The 22,532-nt window shown below is 31.9% G+C and overlaps 2 protein-coding genes and 1 long non-coding RNA gene across 3 annotated transcripts in view; 1 reads left to right on the forward strand and 2 right to left on the reverse strand.

The window, feature by feature from the left end:
• LOC134240119 (uncharacterized) overlaps positions 1-16,412 on the reverse strand; it is a gene marked incomplete at its 3' end in the record, with an annotated part of 32,293 nt that extends 15,881 nt beyond the window's left edge. Inside the window, exons 1-3 of the mRNA XM_062722231.1 lie at positions 16,327-16,412; positions 8,338-8,437; positions 7,929-8,108 (exon numbers count right to left, since the gene is read on the reverse strand). Of these exons, the coding sequence (XP_062578215.1) occupies positions 7,929-8,108; positions 8,338-8,433 (276 nt within the window). The remainder of the gene's footprint in view (positions 1-7,928; positions 8,109-8,337; positions 8,438-16,326) is intronic.
• A 1,173-nt stretch (positions 16,413-17,585) lies between these two features.
• Positions 17,586-19,201, reverse strand: LOC134240115 (uncharacterized protein DDB_G0292642-like). The gene is made up of 3 exons (XM_062722227.1): positions 19,020-19,201; positions 18,582-18,849; positions 17,586-18,254 (listed from the first exon to the last, which is right to left on the reverse strand). The coding sequence occupies exons 1-3, from the start codon at positions 19,065-19,067 to the stop codon at positions 17,632-17,634; spliced, it is 939 nt and encodes a 312-aa protein (XP_062578211.1). The 5' UTR covers positions 19,068-19,201; the 3' UTR covers positions 17,586-17,631.
• A 149-nt stretch (positions 19,202-19,350) lies between these two features.
• LOC134240117 (uncharacterized) lies at positions 19,351-22,529 on the forward strand. Its single transcript, XR_009986360.1, has 2 exons — positions 19,351-21,027; positions 21,315-22,529. It is a non-coding gene; the product is annotated as an uncharacterized LOC134240117 (long non-coding RNA).
• The last annotated feature ends 3 nt before the right edge of the window (positions 22,530-22,532 follow it).

The following is a 22,532-nucleotide window of genomic DNA, read 5'->3' on the forward strand; positions in this document are numbered from 1 at the left end:
GATGAATAAAATAAATTAAACAAAACTTTATAGAAACACTTTATTTATCATACATAAATATCTATATTATTTTAAGAAAAAAAAACCCCACTTGTGTTAATTTATCTTAAAGAGTTTGAAAATGTAGCACAAAAAGGGGATAATAATTTGTAAGTTCTCAATCAATACTATTAATAGTTTGGGGAAATAAATTAAATTAAAGGTACGGTAAAAATATCATTTTTCTTAAATCTTTATTTTATCTACTTATATTTATTTATTTTTTATTCAGTATATTTCGGAAAATAGAAAACCCTCTGAATTAAAATAAAATGGAATGAATGTATCTGATTTAAAAAAAATATTGCTTATCCAGGTAAACACAGGTAAGTCTACCTGTACCCCTTAGAGGGCCCCTTAATTGAGTGTGATAATTACTTGTTGTTTTATTCTAGTAGCCATTCAGGGAACACACCGGAAACGTCATCGTATGCCGATGAAGGGCTTCAAATTTTGACCTTTACTCGGCACTCAGGGCCATTGAGCAGTGAGGGATCCGATCTTTATCGCGCCAACGCCTCGGTTTTTAAGGTCTCATCAGAAGGGGTCGACCCGCAACTTTCACTTTAAAGTGCCGAGCGCATGGCGAAGGAACGGTTGCTACCCATTTTATCGACCGGGTAAGTCGCAGCCGAGATACGAACTCATGACCTCCCGATCACGGAACAAGCGCTCTACCGACTGAGCTACCGTGAACGGTTTCTCATTCGAAATATTTATAGTAATTTAAAATTTGGATTCCTATTATACATGCAGCCTGCACACTAAATTATTTTAAGCAGTAATATGTTTTATGCTGGTTCTAGATAATAAATTTAATTACATGTAACCGTCTGAATTTTATCAATGGACAAAAATAACAAATATAATATATTGTGAATGTCCTGGGGAGAAAATAGACCATTAAGTCTAAAAATGAGCACAATTTTAGTTATAAATCTATCTAAATATTATACCATGAACCACCGATTAAAATCTTATTTTCTGTTAAAAAAAGGATAACTACAGTAAATCTGGACATTTTTAAGTCGAATAATTTTGCGACTTTAGGTCAAAAACCTATAATAGATTAAGAAGATGGGCGGATACTCGGGCAGAATGCCTATAGCATCAGATATTAAGAAATCACATTTGATATGTAAATTGAGTATTTAAATTTACATCTCATTATTGAAATTTATGAAATTATGAGAAAAAAAATTCTCAGAAAAAATAATTTTCTTAAAAAAATTTCATTCAAAAAATTATTCTAGGTATTCGTGGGATTCGAACCCCGGCGATAAAATACCGAAGGATCAGACTGTTTTTAGACTAACGCGCTAACCACTATGCTACATGGCTCATGTGTTGTAGTGGCATTTAAATCATGTTTGTGACATGACCTTTGACATAATGGACTTGAAGCATTTCTCGGAAAGATGCGAATGTTTTGTCATAAAAGTGTATTTTTAAGGTATAGTGGGTCTTCCCTCCATTTTTTTGTAAACCAAAAAATATATATTTTATTGCAAACTGTATAGGTTACATCATAGAAGCCGAGTAGTATTGATTATATCGTTTTCATGGGGCGTGGAAATCGAGGGCGCGGAGCGCCCGAGATTTCCACGCCCCATGAAAACGAAATAACCAATAATACGAGGCATCTATGATGTAAGCAACTTGTCGCATGTCTGATGACGTGAATTTCATTGAGAGTGTCAAAATTAAAAAAAAAAATTTCAGCGTGTTATGAACTAATAATATACATTTCGAGCTAGCTCTCCAACATGTCGGACGTTCTTAGTGAATTTGACTTTTACTTTTAACTGAGTTTGAAGATTTTGACGATTTATCTTTGAGCCAGGCACTCGACAAATATGAAATCACAGAAACAAATATCAAGGTGTTTAACGATATAAAGTTTGGAGATTTTACCGTAACTTTCAAAATGGATTAATCTTTTGAACGATTGGGAACTTTCAACTGAATTAAATGCGTGTATTTTAATTTAGTTAAAGGCAAAGAAATAGCTAAATATGTTCATTTTTCTGTAGTTATTAATCTGTAAAATAAAATCAGTTTTTATTCCCATGACCCGATTTCTGGCACATGCAGTGATATATAAAGGGGCGTGGAAAATATTATCGCATATGTGATTTGGATATATCACCACAGAAAGATCAAAGAAAATCATCGCAGATATGCGACAAGTTAGGATTATCTTTAAAAAAAATGGAGCGAAGACCAACTCACATTGAAAAATTTTGTTAAAGTATGAAAAAATTATCGTTTTTGTTCTTTTAAGCCTGTGTATGCTTTTTCACGGGCAAATATTTTCATTTTTTTTTTTGAGATCTTTGTGAATTATAGAGATTTTACATTAAGTATACTTTAATATTACGATGAGATATGACATAAAATTTGGATATTAAGATTAAGAAATTGATATTAATTTTTTTCCCTTCTTATCTGTCGCGCATGCTGCCCGCCTTATACGCTCATCTTCTCTTCCGTTTCATGTCATTGGCGCTGAAAATAAGAAGTACTTAAGATTTTCATATCTGAATCAGTTTATGTTTAAAGTTAGCGCAGTTGGAATACCAAAAATATAGTCGCAACGGGGAAAAATGCATAATCATTTTAAAAAAAACTTTTGAAGAATACAAATTAAATGATTTTTTTTGGCACTGAAAATAACATCTTAATTAATTAGAACAAACCTTTTTGAGGTTGTGTACATGTATGCCTTTAAAGCTAAATATAATCCAAATAAAGACGTAAATTCAACTTTGCCTAATTTTCTCAACCTTTTTTTTCATCTAAAATTTACACGCAATATAATTTATATTTAGAACTCTCTAGTATATGCACTGAGTTCGAGATATTGACAGTGTTCAGTGTAAAAATAGCTTGTCTCTTCTTCTTGACAAAATAATTAAGGAGGAAGGCCACACCAACTTTTTTATTTTATAGATCTCTATGTCAACCTTTTTAAACAGTGGATTCAGCACTGAAAGGCCGACATTAGCTCTTATTTATTTTATATGAATTTTTTATTATTTTTTCAAAGAAAATTAAAAAATTATTAACATCCAAATTAGATGCTTTCTTGTAAAAGTTTTGCTATAAATGAATGCATCGCGTGAATACCTAATAAAAAATGAAAAGAAAAGCTGTATTGTATATAATTCCATATACGACAGCAAACTGCTTACTGCCAACTGCTAAATGCTTACTGCCAACTGCCAGCTGCTCACTGCCAACTGCCGCACATTTTGAATAAATTTTCATATTTATATTGATAGTCATGTGAACAATCAGAAAGCAGGCGCTGATCCAGTTTTTTTTTTCGAGAGGGTCACACAGGTAGAAAAAGTTGTTGGTGTTGGAGGGTTTCTTATGCTTTTGTCTATATGAGATTTTTTATACCAACTGATCTCGTATCCGCGTTTTCTGGAGGGGGGGGGGGGCTTTTAGTTGGTTTAGTTTATACATTATATGAATTTCAGTTGGAATTAGTTTGTAGATTAAATACCTTAACAAAGGGTGATTCGGACCCACCCCCTCTCTCGCTCTATCTCTCTTTCTCTCTCTCTCTCGATAGATCTGTGCATATAAAACATAACCCATTTTGTAAAAACAAAAAGATATAAATCTTTGAGAAAAATGTTCAAATATGTTCACTATAGAAATTAACGGAAAATTGAAATTCATTTCCAAAATATCTCCCCTGTGAAACAACACAAATCCCTTTTTTAAGTTTTTATCCTTAAGCTTTCCAAAGACTTTATTGTCTCCTCGGGGATGGGGGGAGGTAAAGATTTAAAACAGGAAATAAGTCATTTTATAAAATAACAAATAAATATATACATGTACTTTATCAATCTCATATGTTGAATTTTACATTAATTAAAACATACAGTGATATTAAGGAGTCGTTTATCCATTTTCATTAGTATTTGAAAATCTAATGATATGTTCACTCTGATTTCAATTGATAAAACTTATCCCCCCTTATTTAAGGAGTTGTAAATAAGAACAATTAACTTTTTGTCAATGGTTTTTAGAATAAGTATTTAATACAAATAATACTAATGAATTTTTCTTTGCATTCAAACAAGTTTTTAAAAAGTTGGACGGAAATCGAAAATAATGTGCGTAGTTGTTACAATTATAAGAAAATTTGGAGGATGTAGGAATTTTAAATCTAAAAGTATGCTGAAAAATCACCAGATTTTCAAATACTCACGAAAATGGATTAAATGATCAATATGTATGTTTTATCTCTTTGTGTTATAACGTTTCACATCTAAGATCTAAGGGGGCGGGGCAGACCACCCATTTATAATTTGTACAGTCATTTTATGCTGAAATCACACCATCTAAGACAGACCTTTACCCCCCCCCCCCAGCAAAATAATAAAAAAAAAAAATACGCGGATCCTCATTAAGTTAATTTGTATGAAAAGTCATAGATATGAAGCATAACACCCCCTCCCCCACCACCACCCCACATACTGCCAAAAAAAAAATTTTCGCGTTTAAGAAAGGAGTTAACGCTTTTTTTCTTGTCAAGAAATTTCTGAGTTTGAATTTATTTTTCTGGGTGGATCCCTTCTGGAAAAAATCCTGAATCAGGCCTATTTATTTTTTGACAATTCAAATAAATATCAACGTAAATAAGAAAATTTATTTAAATATGTGTGGCAGTTACCAGTAAGCAGCTGACAGTTGGCAGTAAGCAGTGAGCAGTTGACAGTAAGCAGTTGGCTGTTGTATATGTATTTCTTTAGTATATATATTGAAAATTTTTAAATAAAAAAATGTTAATGAAAATAAAACACTTAAATTGTGAATATTTTTAAAGCTTGTAGTAAAAATATTCTTAAAACCAGTAACAGCTCGGGAAAACATGTTAATAATATTTATAAAAGAAATTGATTGGAAATGGCCAAATTTTAAAGAAGTTATTTTCCTGTAATGTTGGCCAGTCCCGATCAAAATTAAACCGATCCCAAGCATAATTGTACAATTATTGGAAATAAATACATTTCCCAAAAAACACTACTCTGACTAGGCGTAATAAGGGCTAAACATTTATTGAACCTGACAATAAAATAGATTACTTCATTGTAAATAGATAAAGAGGCAGTAAATAAGTATTTTATTCATTTTGTGTTAATTTTGATCGGGATCAGTTTAATTTTGATCGGGTTAGGTATAAATATTTTTAAAAATTAATTTCTCTAAAATTTCACAATTTCGTTTCTATTTCTTTTTAAAATATAATTGACAAACATGTTCTCCTCTGTTATAACTAGTTTAATTGTGTTTTTAACCATAGGTTTAAAAAATATTTACAAATTAGGTGTTTTATTTTCATAAATTATTTTTAACAAAAAAAATTTAAGAGTCTAACCCAGTTTTCTTTATATATTTTATTAGATATTCATATGATGCATTCATTTACAGAAAAAAATTAACTCGAAAACAACTTATTTGGATATAATTTTTTTTTCATTTTCTATGAAAAAATACAAAAAAAATTAATATGAAATAAGAAAGAGCTAAATTTGGCCTTTCACTGCTGAAAACATTGTTTAAAAAGGATGACTCAAAGATCTATAAAATAAAAAGTTGGTGTGGCATTCCACCTTAAATATATACATACTGCCTCAGTGCCTGCCAAATGATATTGAAAATACAGTAATGGGGGCAATTTACACGTGAGGGTAATTAGCTTGTAGAATAAACAAAATTCGTAAAATGTTTTCAGAAAAAAAATTTGTTTACGTGTTGATTTATTTTTTAAGAAAAGGATTTTTGCGAATGCAATACAGGCGTTAATTTGCTAAAATATTATCTACAGTAAAAATTTCAACATTTACGGTATACCCTTTTGCTTAGATCAGAAAATTGTCATTACCATGTACTTTCAAGTAATTTTATTGCTTGTTGAATGTTTAATACCAGAAAAATGACATGTTTGATTGCATAGAGGTCAAATAATTGATGTAAGCATTTTTTGTCAAAAGTTCCACTTTTGATATGGAGTGACTAATCACTTAATGCAAATCCTACGTCGTGTGACATCATATCTAGAAAATGAGGTGAGACTCTTCTGGGTGCTAGATTTATCAATTTAATTGAAATTTTTCTCGTTCTTTAAGACTTTTTTAAAATTAGAAAGAAAATAAAATAAAAGCATTTTTTTTTATTCAATGAAATCAAAAGTAATCCGATAATAGTAGTAGTATTCAATATTCGATACCATTTTAAATAAAAAGTTAAAAATATATAAATTATTATTTTCTGGAAGACTTTAGGCAATTTGCATAGTTATTATATTTTGTCTGCTATATAAAAAAAAACCCAAAATTCATGTCTGATTTTCTTCATCTTTCATCGAAACTGACATGAAATAAGTTATATTCTTTTCTTGAATTTGCCTAAGATTAAGCGCCGATACACTATGACATGTATTTTAATAATATATAGATCTAGTTATTTATGAGAATAGACGAAGAATGATCTGTTAAAATTGCAAATTGTCGGCGATGAAATGAAATGACTTTTTTTCATCCTATTCTGCTAATTAGTCAAGTAATGTGAATAATAATAATTTTCCCCTGAAATATGATCTTTTGGATAATGATTTACATTTTTAAAAGTATTCATAAATATTCACACTGTAGCCACAAATAAAAAAATTAATGATTAAATATGTGTAAGTAAAAAAGTTGTTTTTTTTTAAAGGAGCTGTGATAAATAAAGTATCGTTCATTAGTTTGAGGGGAAGATATTTTTCCTCACTTTTGGGGTATGTTATAATGTTCATAATAGATTAAAAACATTCTGATAAAAGCTTTGAAAATATTTACAGATTTAGAGTGGTAAACTGGTTCAAAAGTGTTGATTGCATTCTCCCACATTTGTTGAAATGTGGGCGTAATCTTGTATTTCAATTAACTAAAAAAAATGAATCCTTGAATTGAATTTCTTAATGCTGTTTAGTTTACACATGTACATGTAAAGCCTTTATACCAAAATGTTTGAAGAAGTGTTTTGGGTATTTTTTCATAATTTCTTTCTGACCAGTACCTCTAAAATGACCATTCAAAGTTGCACATTCAGCTCTATATAAAATAAGAAAACATGCCATATATTTAAACTGTTTAATATTAGCTAGTGCTAAATTATCTTTTTAAAAAGTTTAAAAATCCTGTGACAGAGACTTTCCGACATAGGCTTTACATTAAATCAAAAACACGTACATGTAGTCTTTGATTTGCAAGAAAAGATCTTCAAAAATTCATCTCAGATATTGTTATTAAGATAACTTGTCATAAAATATATTCATATTTTAGAGACAGGTTGATGTAATTGTTAACAAAACGTACTTATCATAAAAACTGTTTTCCAATTCGTTCCAATCTTAGTCGGGGAACAAATGAAAGATAGCTTTTTAGCCGACTTTTAAAAAAGCCATCGGTCGACATCGTGGGGCAGATGTTATGGCGTCTGCTCTAGAGTCGCAAATATGGAATTGCGTTGCGGGTTCGAATCCCATTTAGGGACATGTACATGTAGTCTGGTCCTTAGGATATGTGAAACCTTATGAACCGAGGTCCCGTTTCGCAGTAAGTGCTGACACAAAAAAATTCCCTCACTTGTTCAGTGGCGTACGTGTCGAGTAAATGACCAAAAATTGCAGCTCTGCAACGGCAAGTGGTGGCGTCTCCATAAAAATTCTCGGATCCAGAGAAACGTTAAACACGTATATATGTACAAACAATCAAAGGGCAATTCTTATCAACGGTTTGTCTAGATAAATAATATCATGAAACCTTGATTTTGTGAGAGTGATTATATAATTAAGATTCTAAAATGTTAATTTTTGAAATACTCACTGCCTTGGTAAACGTAGTTATAAGGTGTTCGTAGAGAATCCCAGAAACTTGCTTTCCATTTTCTGCTGCACAAAATTTGCAATACACGACTGATTTTTCTCCGGGTATGTAGGAGCAGGATAAACAAAACCCGCATAAATGATGTCGACATGCCAAGTTTCCATCAAATACAAATTTAACCTGAAAATTTAAAAGGTTGGTGCTTGTGTAAAGTCCAATTTGAATATTTTTACTCATGATGATTTAATAATATTTAGCAATATTAATCAACGTATTTGTGCATTAAAAAGTAGACAATTTAGATAACCTGCATATAACCGACAATAACAGCTTTTTAATACTTTGTTTCTTCATTCATTGAAAAATTGATAATTAATACATGTACAATAATATATAATTTTCAGAATACCCTTGATTTGCATCCATCGACTTCGCATTCAAATTGTCTGTAAGTTTCTCTTAATTTCAAATTCTTGACCTGGGAAAGAGGTTTACTCAAAGACATTTTCCTGAAATAGAATTTTGTTAAAATTATATCTTATTTTTCTTCAGTTCAAATTTAAAATAAACCTTTAGTTTAGGAATAGAAAAAGGAGAAACAACAAATATGAAAGTAGTAAATTAATAAGTTGGAATTGATTTTGAATGACTGAGGCGGATATCTCACTACTGGACGAGAAATGAAGTGATTCAAGGAGTGCTTTTCTTTTTATATCTGAATCATTTATTTCTTACTTTTAAAACTTTTTTATTAAAAAGAAGTATGAATTGTCAGACTGGGGTTCTGGCTAGACGATTCATCTGAGTAAATTAATAAGTTATTTCAAAATTGTAATATAATGTAAATACTGTACAAACTCAACTATTACACCTCATTATTATTGTTCTATTATAACAGGTCGGAGAGAATACTCGAAATCGGGTATTATCCGTGAAATCGCGTATAATACTCGATATTAGGGTATCGTTGAATCCGCGAAATCGGGTATTCCATGCAACTTTCTATAAAAACTAAAGAATAGGGCAACGGCGCATTATGCCAGTTACTGTTACTTGTACGTCAGTATCTTTTGGATTTATTTTTATTAAGCCTAATTCATATATAAGGTTGTCAAATAAGTTTAAAATCACACAACAAACACTGCTGGGGTAACAAAGAGGACACAATGGAGTTATTATTTTTCAATATAATTTCTAAAAACAAATAACTACACTTCGTTTGTCTTTATTTCCCATTAAAGTATTCCATATACTTAATTTTCTAATTGTTCACTGTTCACAAAACGTGAAATTTTAAAGAAATTAAACAACTAACGCCGTGTTATGTATTTTTACTGAAAAATGTATGGTGTCCCTTTCTTGTGAAATATAAATTACTCCTAACATTTAGATAGTACAGTATAAGCGAGTCATAATTGTATATCTCTGCAATAATAGAATACCAACGTTATTATAAAGAAGAAAATAAAATAAGATGAAATAAATACCCACGGGAAAACAGTTTGAAAATAGCTAATTGAAGCTGAGTATCTTTTTTTATGTCAATTTAGCATGAAATTTTTATTTCAAAGATACCGTAAATTTTTTGGTTGCATTTTAATCGATACAAAATATACTATTTTTCCTTTATTTTATGCATTTGTTTGAAAATTGAGAGCGAGAAGTCATATGAACAGAATTTTCGTGTTTTTTTTTTGGGGGGGGGGAGGAGGGGTATAAATAAAAGTCAAATGTGTACATATTTTCATGAAGTTAAAATACATTGAATTTCTCAATATAGATCGAGGTACAGTCATATTGATATATGAATTACAAAGTCATTTTTCACATTTCTGATAGTTTTACGTTTATGAACATGTTAATGAACAATCTGAAATAATGGAGTGTTCAATTGCCTTGGAAACTCTTGTCTTACTTATTGGGTAAAATTCCTCATCGGACATTAAAATTTCATAAAAATCGTAGGCACTTCCTTTCTTTATCTTAGGCGTATGAACCGGGGGGGGGGGGGGGGCTAGGGGGGCCTAGCCTTCCCCATTTTTCCCCCAATATATACTTAGTATAGACATTGAACCTTGTTACATAGGTTAAGCCCCCCCCCTTTCCACAGACACCTCGCAGTATAGGCTAGCTAAAAATGGGTAAAGTATTGGTGTTTGGAGAAAAATTTAGGTACTAAAGTTCGAACCTACCCCCCCCCCCTTCCCTACGATTAAAAATATATGACCGAGTTAACCGACCGTGACATTCAAAGAGAGGTCTCTTAGACACATGTAGAACACAGTCGAGGTTGTTTTGTCAGAGGTGGTCAAGAAGCCTTTAGCACCAACCCCCCCCCCCCCCCCCCCCCGAATTTTGAAGTCGCCAAGAAATGGTAAAATATTGATGACTTACCGTAATTAAACGATCAACAGTTATGTTCTCTCATGAACTGTATTCCTGAAACTATCACTGTCTCTGCTAAAATTTTGAAGACATACATGTATTCTGCAAATATGTTTGAACGGTAAATAAAAAAGAAAAGATTTTCAAAAAAAGAGAAAGAGGGTTCTTCTAGCCGAAATTTTAGACATTTTTTATCATGACATTATTTATACATTCAAAAATAAATTTGATTTTATGCACAAGATGAATGTGGAAGTAATTAATAACGCATAATTAGATACGATAGACAATCCCTTTTTAAGCGGTTAGCTTCGCTAGCCGCTTTATGGCATGTGTCCGATTTTTATCGACACCGGAAACTTCCATAAGGCGCTACCTATCGACAACGGAAACTTCAACAAAGCCTCTACCTAGTACCTATGATTTGTTTCTAACACATATAACATATGTTAAATAAAATCAAGACTATCAAAACAACATAATCTTTCGGTTTTTTAATTTTTTTCTGATTTTGTTTGTCAATGAAATAAATTTATAATTGTTGTATTAAAAAAAAGTTATGCATAGGAGCATTTGGTGTCGAGATTAAATTTCCGTGACATCAGCTGATTGCGATCGGGCCCTGTGACGAAATTCGAAGTCAGCATGAAGTTTAGCTGATAACATTATCAACGCGTTAGATTTAAACTTTAGGAAGAAATGTATAGCGAGAAATATCATATTTGAACCCAATGCTACACGTAAACCAGTAGGCATTTCCGATTTATGTGTTAAATTGAAGCCTGAATCGAACGGGGGGTCAAAATGGCGTTGGACACCTTGTGTATTTATAGAGGGGGTAGAATGTTGCGATATTTGGCTAATTTAGAGACTTACTGATAAAAATGCAGGTGGCTGTGATTAATTATAAGGCACCCCTCATGAACAATAAATATTTGACCGAATTATGCTACTGGGCACAGGGAGGACGGGTTAATTACTGGCTTAAGGGGTTGAAGGTTATTACCGACTGCAAAACATCGGAGAATCTCTCGATCGAGTTTCATTTTCCAAAATATTAAGGCATCCCTTTAATTAACTTAAGTAATACTAGTACGCGAAGAAAGCCTTTATATAAAAATACTGAATACATCTGTAAGTTGTACAGTTATGGATTACTTCCACAATGAAACGTTTGTTTTCTTCTCCTTTTTTCTCAATTGAAATTATTTAAAGATGATAAAAGCTTTGTTTCCAAGGATAAATTCTGTACTCAGTCTAATTATTACAAACGATTTTAATCGATCACATTTTTATTTAAAAGAAAATAATGTGAGCCTGAAAATACTAAAATTAATTTTTAAAAATTGGAGAAGAAATTTTAATCGGCATTCGATCCTTTTCTAAAAATCAGCCGATATAAAATATGCACAAATAAAAGAGGCATGAAAAATCTTGACGATAAGCACAAATTGAAAATTATATCTAATGAATGATTATTTTTGAAAGTTTGCTAAATTCCTATGCAAGGTATAAGTTGTAAAAATACAATTTTAATTTGTCAAATTTGTTAATTATCATTTTGAGCATTTGAGAAGAAATAAAAATTAAAATACATATGCTTATAGACATATTGATAGAAATTCGCATACTTGTTTTTAGTAAAAAAAAAAAACAACAACAAAAAACAAAAACAATGTTTTGCCTATGCGACATATTAAAGAAAGTGACAATGATACCTAGGTAATTCTTGCAATGGACAATTAAACTGTTTGTTATACACTGACTTTTAGTAAACCTTTGAGTTTTTAAAATACTAGTATTGATGGATTAAACAACAACTTGCCTTTTCACGTTTTTTTTTCAATATACAATATTTACAATATTTCTTGAAAAATATTTGCCAAATACTCAGTATATGTTCGTTTATACATATCGTGCAAGACTCTTGTTTTAAATAATTGTCATATACCATTTACTTATTGGAACATGTAATTGTATGAAATGTCAATAATGTACATTTCTTAAAACTTTATTATCTTGTTTACTTGTTTACTTGTCTTTCTTCCTGTGAGAGAAAAAGTTCATAATATTAATAAACAGATGTACTCAGCATCTGTATCAAAATACAGAATGAACAGTGATCGGTCTAAAAAAAAAACGGATCCTTGAAAGTTCCGGTGCCTAGGAGAAGTAAGCATCCCCAATGACAGGTCACACCTGCTGACCTGCAGTGAGCTTACGAAACTGAAGCTCTCTGAAATTAATTAATTCTCTGCTCGTCCATCCGTTTTTCTCAGACTAGCCAGCTAATGATCTATGTACAGTACTCCAAATCAATTAATCTAAAGAAGTTGAATTATCATTTTATTTTCTTTTTGAGTTGTTTGCTATAGTAGCCTTTATAGTTACCTAATTTTAAAAATCAATAGAGCATGAAAGCCAATTAAATTTGCAACACCAACATAATTTTTTTTCGTTTTGTGCACTTTTAGACGCCACCAATGGAGACAATTAGGGAGAAATTTTTGAAATTGAACTTCCTGTCTTTCGAACTGAAAATCTCAGGTTGATATTTTGAAACAAATATTTGTGACATCAGTCTGTGATTTTATTGGTTATACCATTTAGTTAAGTGCAGTGGCTTCCACTTAATCCGATCGCGGTTAAACGAATATTTCGGCTATTCCAATATAATATCAGAGCACAAAACCGTTTCTTATATATTCATTAATAATTTCATCTGATATTCTGATAAGAAAATATTAGAATTTCGTTTCATCTGATACAAAAATTTGGTCCATCGTAGTATTTTTTCCATAATTGTGACCTTGTTCACAACTCTGACTTCCTTAGTGAAGCCTTTGTTTACACTGTCTGACACCTTGAGTACGATAATGAAGGGATTAGTTACGGCTGAACGCACGCAGTCACCTTACCTGTGTCAATAATTGGCACACTAGATTGATATGTTTTGATACAGTTATGATGATCAGCTTGGGTTTAAATTACTTTTTAGTGATGTACTCGATAATTATGATAATTGTTTGCAATTTTTTCCAGTTAGATTTTAATTACTGAACGTATTAGCTTGTGCATTATAATTTGCTGGGACATTAAAATGCATCTAAGTTACAGAACTATTGACTTGAGAATTGTCATAAACGGTATGAAATACATAACTATGTTAAATCAACAAATAAAACAAAACAATTCAATATCTTTTTTAATATTACTGTACCATTTATCCGGGGAAAAATAAATTACGGAATAAAGTCAGACATTTAGTCTTCTTCCGTTTCCAAAATGGCGGCCATCGAAGAAGGATTGTAAACATGTGCCGATTAAAGATGGCAATAACTATTTAAAAAACGATTTTTATAAGTCATTTTATCAAAAAAATGTTATCACATTAAATTAAATCAATTGACATTGGACAAAGATATGCATGCTAACTTTAATATCATCATTCAATGCATTTTTTGTTATTGTACACTGTACATATTCGATGAAAGCATGCTAACCGCTTTTCAGTACTTTCAGTACTTTGATTATACATGGCATCATATCTGGTGTGTGAAATCTGTTTCTGTATAATTTGATTTATTTACAAATTGTTCATGTTTGTCGTGTTGATGGGGAATTATTATAAATTCCCGAATTCTAATACTTTACAATTCTGTTGTGTTGGGAATGAACATTAGGAAGATGCATATACTTTCAACATAAGGTAAAATATAAAGCAAATCGAACGCCTTTTTGTGTGCAGATCATGAAATGTACTGAGCTCCACGGGTATTTGTTGTCCCGAGTGCATTAATCTTGACGCCCAAATTCTTACTTGGCTCGTGATACCTTTAGAGAATATGTGTATCTAGATGAAAGTTAACTTGGCAACATGCGCCATCCCATTCTTTAAGTTTTATTAGGTGATTACACCTCCTATACCCGATTTCGCGGATTCAACGATACCCTAATATCGAGTATTATACGCGATTTCACGGATAATACCCGATTTCGAGTATTCTCTCCGACCTGTTATAAAACTCGGTATCTGATTGACTCTAGATTACACGTGACTGGACATAAAAATGCATATTTCCCAGTCACTGGCATGATTTTCATCATATACTCAACGTTTCCAATTTCTTTTCGTTGAACAAAAACCCCAGAGAGTAGTTGACGTCAAATTATGCTGATTGCTTTATCCAAATGTTAAGCATCCAAGGTTTCTATAACTTTACATTTAAATTAAAAGCAACTTTGAGAGTAATGCCTAATTAGAAAGTTTGTTTGTTTGTTTGTTTGTTTGTTTGTTTTTTTTTTTGGGGGGGGGGGGGGGGGCGGATATGATGAACAATTTATTGCATTGTTTCTCTTGAAACAGTTTTATTTGCGAAGTTGTAGTCTTGTTTCATTTTAATTCTTCCGATTTTGTAACTCTATATTTATTCAATAACTTCGTTTTCTTACTCATTAATTAAGGAATCACTGTCTAGTTTTGTGAGTATGCCAGGGCATCAACAATAGTGTGAAACATGGGATAATTTGCATAACGGGCGAATTCCCATGGGGATCCGGGTTAGAATAGGTCCTCAGTACCCCCTTGCTTGTCGTAAAAGGCGACTAAATGGGACGGTCCTTCGGATGAGACCGTATAAACCGAGGCCCCGTGTCACAGCAGGTGTGGCACGATAAAGATCCCTCCCTGCTCAATGGCCCTGAGTGCCGAGCATAGGCCTAAATTTGCAGCCCTTCACCGGCAATGGTGCCGTCTCCATATCAGTGAAATATTCTGGAGAGGGACGTTAAATAGTATACAATCAATCAATCAATCATAACGGGCGAAGCCCGTTATGCTAAAATTATCCCATGTTTCCCACTATTGTTGATGTTCCTGGCATACTCTCAAAACTAGACAGTGATTCCTTATATTTCCATTTCATTGTGAAATAAAATTGTAGACTTAGACATTAAAAATGTAGACTAATAGATTTAAATTATATGAGGACTTCCAATGCCAATTTCAATAGTCCTCGCACACTGACGTCAAACACAAAGGCAGCCGCACGAGATTTACATGCATATTTGACCTCCTTAGCGTCGGACACAGAGACAGATGCGCACGAGATTTGCATGCATAAATATAAGGCCTCCTTAGCTGCTGACCTATCGACCTGCCTAATTTACATTCCGGCAGAATTATCAAGAAATAAATTCCCACAACTTTTAAACAGTTATCACAGAGAAAAAAATTAGAAATGGAAATATTCTCATTTATTGATAACTTCGTCCTTTGTTTTCTTTTTAATCTTTGTAAACAATGTTTTTGATTGGTTTGAGAAATCGCTACATTTACAAAAAAATGCTATTTTATATCCGTTTTCATTAAATAATTTCTTTTTTTTTTTTAAATTTTATTCGTAATTTGTTTTAAAGTTTCGCTTTTACAATTGGATTTCCTTTGCATTATTTGGCTCTTGTAGCATAAAAAATGAGAATATAAAATGTGACACGTCATACTGTGTATATCCTTTTAGTTATCGTGTACATTTATTTTTGAGACGTTAGTTTACTGTCATCTAATTTTGAAACTAAGACTAGGAATCCTCTAATAACAGTTTTAAATGTTAGATTCCATATATGTGTATAAAAGTGTAATAAAGGATTCTTTTAAACCGGTCCAGTTACTAACATGGACTCCGGGGTTCCCTGGAATACTTCTCAAAAACATAATACACTGTACATTTAAATATTGAATGTCCAATAGACAGCTAAAAAATCGGGGTTAACCTTTTTTGAACATTAGTTAAATTTTATAATCTGATGGAGTAACAGTTGACAATTTGACGTGAATGACAGAGTATCCTAACAGTGTTAATACAAATAAGTGAAACCTTGATTCACTTGCACAGATAATACTTTGATTTAATTGTGCTACATTTTAAATTTAGTATTATTCAATATCTTGATTTTTACATTTTAAAAATATTTGAATGTTTGAATGTAAGTCATTTTTTAACTTTATACGAACCAGTTTTCAAGCAACTATATCTGCATGCTCCACGGAATCCATGTTGTGAATAAAATTCATTTCATCCTGGCGCAGGCTTTTTCCTTGAAATGAAAGAGAAAGTTAAATCAATCATTTTTTGGAAATGAAAGTAGAAATTCCACAAAGCTAACAAGTTTCAATTTAACAGTTTTATACCTATTTAATATGCAGGATATTTTTAACGTACCTAAATTTTATACTATAAATTAATATTGAAAAGTCAATGATAGGGGTACCTGACGCCGTCATGAAATCCGATATCGACTCACAGTGGACCAATAGTAACAACAGAAATAATTTAATTTCATTTAATCTAATTATATATACTTAGAAATTGAAAATGTGATCTTGACTTCATTATTTGTTAATTCGTTAATCTGTTAAAATTCTGGCTCAGCGATCATAGCATTTTTAATGTTGGGAAGTGCTATGGAGAACTCTTTTTTTTCAGAATAAACGACATGATATTTAAACAATATCAATGAGAAAAAAGAATTGTTTTTTTTAACTTTTTTTATGTTATAATTTGTATATATTTCTCCACTGAAAATATTCAAAAAGTACGGAAGCGTATTAGTGCCACTTGGACACTTTACTTTTTTTTTTTTATTTTTACACTTTAATCTGTAAATTTTACACTTTAATCTGTTTAATTCACATGTTCAATTAAACAGCTTCATACATCCCAAGTAACACATTTTAAAGCCAACAAACCATGAATCATGCATGATAAAATTTAATTCTGATTTTTTTATTTAACAATAAATGCAAATAATAAGCACATTAGTATGACTGATACAAGTAAGACTTTCTTAGAATATAAGCGAAGGACATATTAAACAAAAATGCATATATTTTCAGTGACTATGATATTGATACCATCATACGCAAATTTGTTTAGGAATTACCGGCAGCAGTTGAATAAATTTATTTTTTTAGATAACCATTTAATATATTAATAAGTAAAGTATATACATATATAAATAACTAATGTATATGTTTATATTAATATCGCATAAAGAGATTAAATTTTGTACACTTTTGTCTATAAAATTAACACTTTAATCTGTAAAATCTACACTTTAATCTGTAAATTTTAAACTTTATGCTGTGAAATTTACACTTTATGCTGTAAAATTAACACTTTATACTGTAAATATTACATCAACAAAAGACGGAAACGTTTTTTTTTTTAATGATTTATTCAAGTTAATACGTATATATGTATTTCTTTTAAGCAATTGACTACTTAATTCTTGAAGACTTTGTCATAATAATTCATTGTCATTGAAACACATTCTGAATTGGAGCAACCGAACATTTTTGGCTGTAGCTGCTGCATCTAAGATTTCCATTCAGACAAGGAGTGAGGCACGAAAAACAAAATTTAAATTTACATTTGATACAGGTCATCTCTTTACACATGCTTTCGTGCTCAATCAAACTTCGACAGTTTGGGCACATGCGCTTAGAGGGCACTCCTTCGATGTGTGAGTAGTCTATTTTTTTCAGAGGAGCTTCATTTAGGATTCTTTGAAAAGCCTCTAGTTCTGACTTGGCGCAGCTATGATTTGGAAACCATGGTGATTTGCATTCCCAGCAAAAATCGAATTCCTTGCCTTTTGATTTACTGCAAAATGTACAGTTGACGCGCTTGTTGTCTTCCGCCTGTCTCTGACAAAAATTCCCGCAATCTGGGCAACTTGAGGTGGAATCACCTTCTTTGTGAACTGCATTCATTGATATTCGATATTCAAAGAAGATTCTTTCATCTTCTGTCATGTTCGATTTTCGTACGATTTCTTGCATCCTCCACTCCGAATTACAACCTTCTGTTGGACAGCGTATGGTATCCACTATATTTGTCATCAGTTCCCTTTTTGTGAAACCAAAGAGACTGTCAGCAGCTGAAGGAGATAAAATGCTGTTTAACAATAATCAGGTATACAATGATAATCATGCAAACCAACTGAATGAATAATGTAAATGCATGTATGTAAGGACTAAACACGCTGATATATGTATAGCAAAAGAGTACTAATTTTTATTGAGAATAGCTTAAATTGCATTACAAAAAGGAGAATATGGAGATAACGAACATTATTTAATAACAAAGTCCGTAAAACAATACAAAATTTGAGCAGAGCAAACACGGACCTCTGAAACATCAGAGGTGAGATCAGGTACCATTGTCTCATAAACTGCCATTTTTGCATTTTGTCATAAATGCTTACAAATTGCATGTCCACAAGACATTTTCAGTCGCGGTTCATCTTCAGAATCGTCATGTGTGAGCATGTCCGGTTCCGCTGTATTCAGATACGAAGGGAATTGCCTGTCTTCATTTCCGACCATTATTTGTAGTGGGGAGGACAGTCCAGAGATTGGCCTTCCATCCTCATATATGATTCCATCTTCTAAATCGACGATACTGACGGAATAGTGAGTTACCCCAAACTCAGGAGCTATTTTCTTTTTGACATCAAGAATTGATGAGCAAGACTGTAATAGAAAAAGTATGTTGATGCAGAAGAAGTCATATTGAGTTACATTTGTTTTCATGCATACTGTAGCTATTTCAGAAGCAATCGCAATCTTTTCTTTGGTAATTTAAACTTTTTTATATATAACTAACAATAAGGATATTTAAATTGTCTTAAATTAAATCTTACAGGTAAGAGGAAAGAGGCAGAGGCAGAGGATAATCTTTGGTACATCATCTTCGTCAAGCTTGTCAAGCTCGGGACTAAACAGAAACCAGGGAAAATGAAAGTATAATACTCAGAAACAGGAAAATAAAACGAAACTTCATATCCTAGGTTAGATTACATGGTCTTAAAAATAGCTCATCACTTAAACGTGAAAGCTTTTTTTTTAACTTTCACAGCATTCCTGATAATCATACACTTACACTGAAATGAAAAATTAACGCCAAATGTTTCCTACAGAAGGAAATGAATCTTTATCATGGCTAAACAAGATAATCGGATTAGGAATGGATCAACTTCGGCCAAGTTCGGGAAATTCTATTTTTTAATAACACTTACTATAAACAGAGAATTTAAGCTGTCTGCGACTATTCTTTATTTACTAGTATATGGTGTCTCTTATTTTTGTTAAAAAAAAAGAATAACCGTTGTTTAATGTATGTCTTGTGCTCTGTGATAAAAAAAATATATATATAAAATTGATATTGGTACAAGGTTCTGAAAGAGATAATGTAATATTGCAATTTTCAGAAAACCTATGACACTGTATACCTTGTAGATAAAGACATGTACAGCCTAAAGTTTAAATAAACCTAGGAGTTCATTAGAAAAAGAAAGAAGAATTCTGAGAACCTCTATGCAGCAAATTAGATATAGATCGGTGTACTTTGATCGATACAGATTCACATATGCAATCATTTTCAGAAATTTTACCTTGTAACCTGGGACAGTCAATACAGGAAGCACTAAAAATAACTATTGTATTTGAAGAGATTTCAGAAAACTAAATTAAACCTTGACATTCTTTATACCTGACAGAGTTTAAATAACAGTGCATAAAATGTCGATATTATCGTGAATATATTGTCAGCAAAAGGTTTACAATGTTTGCTTTTTTAATGATGGAAAATCATGTTTTTAAATGTAAGGGCGTTGGGCAATTTTACGAATTAAAGAAAATCTTACAAATTGCAGACCCCGCAGAAATAAATTTTATTGCACATAATATAGAAACTTAAGGGAAAAGTTCATTCAATTTTTCTTCATTCGGTTGTTCTCTATTGCTCATTGTTTCGTATGAAAGAATGCCCAAAAAAGTCAATGATTTATTTAAATGCAGTTGCATGTGATAAAAAAGCTTAAAATTATTGATTAAATTATTGAAGCTGGTTAAAATATCCTAGTTTGCTTGCTTAAGGCGAGAAAACTTTTAACAAATATTACTAGGATTTTAAAATAGCCTACATCACAATTCACGATAATTAAATGGAAAACCCTTGAATTACCTGGCATTATTTATAACTACATATATATATTGCTAAAATTGATTTCGGAAAATGAAAGACCAGGACATTGATAAAAACTGGGCTCATTTCTGTTGCTAGATATGAAGCAATGCGCGTTGATGCATGAAGTATATTTAAAAAAAAAAATATTCATAACTGCACCTTGCACTCCGACACCCATTGTTAATATGTTATCTAACGATTATTCCAGTTCTTAAAGTTGAAATTAATAACTGCTCCGTTTTCAGAAAATAAAATCACCTAAAAGGGATTTCATCACCAAACTTCACATAGAATAGGTTACAGAAACGTTTACATATGACATATGTACTGATCTTGTTTTAAAGAAAAAGTAAATAATAAATTCTAGACAATGGGGTTAAGAAATTATGAAATTAAAGATAAAGTAAGTGGTACCCACATGTAACAATGCATTTAGTTTGTTAACATTATACACAGAAATAGAATGTTTTTAAAAGAAAAAAAAACATTTTGATCATGTAATCTTTTGAGTCCCAAACCTCAATGAATCCGAATCATTGACCCCGAGGCCACATAAAATTCAATTTTTAATGAGACATCCTAGTTCATCATAAATCATGCATAAATGATTATTAGTTTATTGGCATAATACACAGGAAGAGAAAAAAATGTCAACTGACTTTGGGACCATATATTTTTATCCCGTGGGGATCCGGGTTAGAATAGGTCCTCAGTACCCCCTTGCCTGTCGTAAAAGGCGACTAAATGGGGCGGTCCTTCGGATGAGACCGTATAAACCGAGGCCCCGTGTCACAGCAGGTGTAGCACAATAAAGATCCCTCCCTGCTCAATGGCCCTGAGTGCCGAGCATAGGCCCAAATTTTCAGCCCTTCACCGGCAATGGTGACGTCTCCATATCAGTGAAATATTCTGGAGAGGGACGTTAAATAGTATACAATCAATCAATTAATCAACCATGTAATTTTAAAAGAGGAACCTTTGCATTTTTTAACTATGCACTTTTGTTTCACATTATACCCAGGAGAGATGATATTTAGAGAAGGATATGGAAATAATGAGCAGTATTCAATATCAAAGTCCATAAAACAATACAAAATAGAAGCATAGGAAACACGGACCTCCGAAACATCAGAGGTGGGATAAGATGCCATGGAGGCGTGAGCATCCCCTGCCGACCGGTCACACCCGCCGTGTGCTCCTTGTCATGATCGTGAAATAACGGAAAAATCCGTCGTCAATTCGGTGTAATGTAAATAATTGACTAACAATACGTATGAAAAACGAACGACAGCATGTGACTCAATGATAAATTGTATTTGCTGACAAGATCATTTTATCGACCATAGAACTTACATGTACGAAACGATTGCTTTAAACGAGACTGCTGATATTCTTGTTTCATCAACTTGCTTGTCAATAATTTACCTCGTTTTAGAAATTGTTCATACGTAGAGCATGCTTTTGCTTATCGAATCAATTGAGATATATACACTCCGAATAATTCAATTTAATTTACATTCACACGAGCCCCTATCTAACAGCAAACAACTGATCCTGGGACAAAGAGCTTCACAATTTTGGTAGAGGGCTTTATTGTTATTTATTCATACCAACAAATTGGCTACATAAAGTCCATGAGTAAAATAGACTCTTAAAGAGTGCAATAATAGATGTGGCTAGCCCTATCAAAGAGGTTTAATGCGGCAGAAGCCATGAACTTAAGATTTTTTTGTTCCGCATCACCTGTAGATGCTATACGCCAAACTTTATTTCAATTAGTTCAGCTCTCTTAGAGAAGAAGCTGATATTGAACAAACTTAAACATGCTAAGCACATCACACATGAAAGGAGAAGCATGAAACAAGATATAACTGAGTCACCTAGTTTTTTTTTTTTTTTTTGTCGTGGAATCATGCTGATAAATGATCTTTACATATTGGCAAATAAATCGTTACATTTGAGTAAATTGCTCTGAATTTGATGTTTGACCTTTGAACTTTATTTACTCTTCATAATCTTCACAATGCATGGATACAATTAACATCTTCAAATCAACTTATACTGTGACAGCATTTTGAACAATTTCGTTCTAAAGCAGATAAAATAACAATGCTTTGTTCTTGAATAATCTAATTTTACACTGTATTCGCACATAGCGATGTTGATCTCTAACACAAACATTTAACCC

The sequence above is a fragment of the Saccostrea cucullata genome, unplaced genomic scaffold, assembly GCF_032062105.1.
Source record: "Saccostrea cucullata isolate Sc308-1 unplaced genomic scaffold, CSIRO_AGI_Scuc_v1 ctg3766, whole genome shotgun sequence".
Classification (NCBI taxonomy): Eukaryota; Metazoa; Mollusca; class Bivalvia; order Ostreida; family Ostreidae; genus Saccostrea; species Saccostrea cuccullata.